Here is a 5,244-nt window from a genome sequence, read left to right as displayed (position 1 = left end):
ATATTTTTTGGAATGAGCATGACTATGTTTCGGTGAATACGGTGCAACGTAATTGGTCTTTGTTCGATTGTACATCCGTACCAGTGTACCTGACGAGTAGTATTATATCTTAGACAGTAATTGAATATTTACAACGAAGTCTCGACGGTATTCAATACATGAAAAACATATATGTTCCTCGGAAAAAAAATTATATATATGCGCTTTGATTATTTGGCAAAAGTTTTTGCATTTTTACCATACTTGTGATACTACAAAAGTGCTTTCTTGACATGAATACAGCCATGCACCATACTTTTGCAGTGGAGAAAAAAAAAACTCACCATTGACACGGACTTGTGTTGCCCCCTGCTGGAGTGGTCCAGTTATAAAAACCCTTAAAAAACCATCAGATCATCACTTCGAACTAAGCAAACCACAGTGACCACAAACTCCACTGCCCTCCTGCCTCCTCCACCGGCGTCGCCTCGCCTCGCCTCGCCTTGGCTTCCAATGCCAAACACCGCCGCCGGAGCCAAGAAAAGCCCAGCCATGTCGAAGCGTCTCGCGGCGGCGGCGGCGGCGGCGCTGCTCGCGCTGTGCGCCTGCGCCACGCGCGCGCGGGGCGCCGACGACTACACGGCGTTCGTGTACGCCGGGTGCTCGCAGGCGCGCTACGACGCCGGGACGCAGTACGCGGCGGACGTCGACACCGCGCTCTCGGCGCTCACCAACAGCGCGGGCTACACCGCCTACGCCAACTACACCTCGCCGTCGGCCGCCTCCAGCACCGGCCTCGTCGGCGTCTACCAGTGCCGCTCCGACCTCCCCGCCGCGATCTGCGGCGGCTGCGTCAGGTCGGCCGCCACCAAGCTCGCCTCGCTCTGCAACTCCGCGGCCGGCGCCGCGGTGCAGCTGCGCGCGTGCTTCGTCCGCTACGGGAACGACTCGTTCCTCGGGAGGCAGGACACCACGGTGCTGTTCAAGAAGTGCGGCGGCGAAGGCGGCGGCGACACGGGCGTCGTCGCCATGCGCGACGCGGCGCTCGGCGCGCTCGTGGCGGCCGCGGCGCCCGCCGGCGACGGCTCGTACCGCGCCGGCGCGGCCGGGTACGTGCAGGCCATGTCGCAGTGCGTGGGCGACCTCGGCGCCAAGGCCTGCACCGACTGCGTCTCCGCCGCGTCGTCGCAGCTCAAGGCCGGCTGCGGGTACGCCTCTGCCGGCGAGGTGTACCTCGGCAAGTGCTACGCGCGCTTCTGGTCCAATGCCGGCACCGGGGACAACAACGGAGGCGGCGTCAGCGGCGGCGGTGGCAGCATTGGCGGCGGCGGGAATGGCATCAATGGCGGCGGCGGCGCTGTGGGCGGCGGCAATGGATACGCATATGGATTTGTGCCGCACACGTACAGTGACCACGGTAAGCATCTAAACAGCCAAATTATTTCCTTTATTCGTATGCTTATCCGAATAGCTTAATACTACTAATATTTAGCAAATAAAAAAGCGTTTGTAAATAAGTCAAGTGACTCAAAATCAAATGTTGTAGAATAAATTACGATGAAAAAAATCAAGTTCTAAAATTCAAATTTTGGCTTATAAATATAAGCATAAGCTAAACAATAAAGCCATTTTTTTTCATTCTTTTGGCGTTTCATTTTTCATGGCCTTGTGCCTACAGTAACTAGTAGTCAAATATTTGGATGCTGCTGTTTTTTTTAATACAAGGAAAATGCCTATTTGCACACAAGCATGCCACACTCAACACCTACTAAAGCGCTCCCGTTAGCGCACGCTCAAAGAGATGGAGACTAACGGCAACAGGCGAATCTTGGTCTAACTAAATTTCTATTGAAAATGCAACTGCGTACGTGTAAAATCTGTGGACAACAGGATTTGTTATGCACCCACAACTTCACTGATGTTTTTTTTTTACAAGTAGTAAAACATGAGAAATCTTTCGAATCGCGATAATTGGACTAATTATTGTGAAAATTCCAAAGGAGACACTTGGGGATAAAACAATTTTAATTGCTTGCGGGACAAATTAAAAATATCTCGATCTTTAATAAAAAAAATACATAAAGCAAATGATCTGCAGTTCTTGTAGTGATACACATGATACATTCTTGATTTTCTTCTTGAGTGATATATGCATTTTAAAAGTAGTAGTATTATTTATTGGGGATTTCCCAGTTTCCAACTGAAGTATTTAGGTTGGTTTGCTTTGCATATTGGCCGATCCAGTTGTACAATCTAGCTGTTGATGATTGTACGCAGTGTGGATCTTACCGGGCTCACCGTTATCTTGATTACCGTAGAGTACATTACATTGCATCGGTACGGGCGTTGAAGAAATATTGGCGTTGATGCGAGAGCCTGCACATCTGGTCACTACTTTTTACGGAATTCTGAAATATTTGTTGGATCCTGCAACCATAGCTGGGATCATCAGTGCAACATTAAACTACACGTACTATTGAATCATTAACATTAGCCATTTACTGAAATTAGACTTTATATATTCCCAAGGGTACTCCCTACGTCTCTGCCTTGATGAGTGCACGAACATCATTGCATGACACTAATAATTTTTAGCCTTCCTAGACTTGCAGTAGTTAATGTTAAGCACGGTACACTCAGTCTCTTCTGTTCAGGTTAGCTGAACTATCTGAAGTTAGCTGCTAGTTCAAGTGAAGAAATTCTGATGTTGGTAGAGATAGACCTTGTAGTCAGAGGTGCAGAAATTTACACATTGTGTGCTACATGATTAGGGATCGACAACACAGTTGGATGTGAGTGATCCAGTTCTTGACCAACACAAGAAAGTAAGTAGAGCTTCCTGAAATCAGGGGTTTCCATGTAGTGTTGTGCAAATGTACATCTGAAATTAGGCATGACACTGCATGAGTAGCCCCCGCATTTCTCTCTTAGAGAGTGTCAATGATTGATCCATCAGATAGAACGTTCTGATCTGCTTGGCCTTCTTCAATTACACACACTGCAATAATACAGAAATCTGAATGTGCACTAGTCAGACATTACAATTCAAATCTAACCTGTGTTGTGTATAACTGTATATTTTGCATGGGCATAGTATATTAGTTTTTGTATATGGTGTGCCAATGTGATGACAGATAGTACAGCCTAGCTAGAAGCAAATTGTGGTTAATTAGGTGCAAGCCACAAAGGTGTATAGCAAAACAAAAGAAACCCCCAAAAGAACTTTTCTTCCCTTCACTTTTGCTCTGAACTTTTAGCAAGAACTTTGATGTGGATTCGCTTTCTTGGTGTCAATAAGGTTGCTGTGAATATCACAAAGTGGATTCAAAATGATCCAGCTTTGTATCATTGGAATTTGAAACAGGGGTAGGATATCTCTGGTATCCCATTGTGGGTAGTGTACCGCTCAGCCTTTTTTCTGCCCTTTTCGTGTAGCTTTAAACCTTTAACTAGTCTGCTTTGCACAAAGCTACTACACTCTGTCCTTTGTATATACACTCACTCACTCACGTCACATACAACGAGTAGATTTAGTTCGGCTTTTGACTGCTCTTCTGTGGGTGATCTGTTCCAATTGTTCATCAGATGAATCTGGGAAAACCCTTGCAATCATCATCGGCCTCGTCGCGGCTGTCGCCCTCGTCATCGTCTTCCTCTCCTTCGTCAGAAGAGCCGGCGGTGTCGGTGGTAAGAATTTTGGGTTCAGAATTTGTTGAATCTTGATTCAGTTCATCATATATAGCCATTGTTCATGGTATATTCATTGATGTATATGCCTCTTCTTTTTTACCTGAATCATCTGCAGGCAAAAGCTAAGGGTGAGCAGGATGGTCACCACTTAGCTCAGATTGGATCGGTCGGTGTGGCTTTTTCTTGGGCATCGCTTTGGTATCTCTCCTACACATCTCTTTTATCTTTTAGGGTCTCTTTTGTCGTCTCATTATGGGCCAAAACAAAGAGGAAGCCATGCCGAAATGACCTAAGCTGAAAGGAAGCCACTGTGCTGAAGTGTGAGGTGAAGATTCCAGCTGCTACCTGCAACTAGCCACTAAGGAAAAATTACTCAAAAAAATAATCAAGGAGTTAATTAAAGTGTGGTGTCTACTTGTTAGATAATTTGTTTATGAAACTTATATATATATTAATATATATGATTCATCATGTCCAAGCAGTTGTTAATTGGTCTAATCTCATATATATATACAATGCATGGTTGGTGACTGGTGAGTGGTTCCAATGTACTCATGTATATCATCATTGTTGATTTCTTGATGGGTAAATTAATTACTACGACCTTGTTGTACTGCCATGGCATATAATACTTTGGTGAGTAAGGCGGTTGAGGAGCTGAATAATTCCAGCTTTTATGAGAACGACAAGGCGGCCATCATGATCCATCTTAGTGCTCCCTCTCTTTGGTAGTACTACTGTACGTTCAAATCATCATTAGAACGTCGTAATGAGTGATTAATTTTTTTAAGATGATGGAAAAGTGTATTTGTTTACACCTCTGCTAAGGAGGGAACAATGGGAACGAAATGAACTGCAGTTTCGTGAGATGACGGCATTGCTCTATATGTACTTGACAGAACCGCAGTATTGCCCCTTAAACTATGAGTGGTTGACATATAAACTAACCTACGCTAAATGTTAGTATTGCAGAGAAGACTCATCCTTTGTACAATGCATGGACCAACATCATGGACGTATAGTAGTTAATATATACGGTATATGCACGAAGGTATGTATCAGCAAGGTCATAAATCTCGTCTTGAAATCACTTCGGTACTCATTTTTTTTTCCTCTCTTTTCAAAATCAGAACTGGTTTGGTCGAAATAAGCTCAGGCTCAAAAGAAGCTCAAAGATGTAGGGGGCGTCAGGAGCAGGGGAGAGGTCTCTTTGCCTTTGATAAAGCGTGCAAGAGTCGACGAGTCGGCAGCGCACTGGCCGCTGGTAAAAAGGCCCCCTTTTTTGCGTGCGTTGCGTAGTTTGGCTTTGCGCGTCGCGCGCGGGGCTTCCGGTGTTGAGGAGGGGGAAGTGGCGACAAATCCCGCGTGCCCGCGAACGCGTGAGCGGGAGGGGGCGGAGCTATAGATGGCTATAAGGCCTGATCAGCACGACGGCCGGCCCATGGCACGGCCATTTGGCTCACCCTAAGCATGGGCCGGCCATTTGGCTCACCCTAAGTATGGCACGGCATGGCACGATTGATGCCGGCCCAAACATAGCACGGCACGACTGGTGCCGGCCTGGCCCAATAGTTG

At 46.4% G+C, this 5,244-nt stretch overlaps 1 protein-coding gene across 1 annotated transcript; it reads left to right on the top strand.

Moving 5' to 3' along the window:
• The first annotated feature begins 401 nt into the window (after window positions 1-401).
• On the top strand, window positions 402-4,718 carry LOC127776521 (plasmodesmata-located protein 6-like). Its single transcript, XM_052302924.1, has 3 exons — window positions 402-1,396; window positions 3,565-3,666; window positions 3,785-4,718. Exons 1-3 carry the CDS (start codon window positions 493-495, stop codon window positions 3,793-3,795), a joined length of 1,017 nt encoding a protein of 338 aa, XP_052158884.1. The 5' UTR covers window positions 402-492; the 3' UTR covers window positions 3,796-4,718.
• Window positions 4,719-5,244: the final 526 nt, after the last annotated feature.

The sequence above is a fragment of the Oryza glaberrima genome, chromosome 6, assembly GCF_000147395.1.
Source record: "Oryza glaberrima chromosome 6, OglaRS2, whole genome shotgun sequence".
NCBI lineage: Eukaryota > Viridiplantae > Streptophyta > Magnoliopsida > Poales > Poaceae > Oryza > Oryza glaberrima.
Note: the sequence above shows the minus strand (reverse complement) of the source record. Positions and strands in the feature narration are given on the sequence as shown.

What these genes read in the sequence shown, in the direction of transcription:
- LOC127776521 (XM_052302924.1), top strand. Translation starts at nt 493, where the DNA reads ATGCCAAACACCGCCGCCGGAGCCAAGAAAAGCCCAGCCATGTCGAAG. An exon ending in GCACACGTACAGTGACCACG is followed by an intron (nt 1,397 to 3,564) that starts GTAAGCATCTAA and finishes ATTGTTCATCAG; the next exon opens with ATGAATCTGGGAAAACCCTT.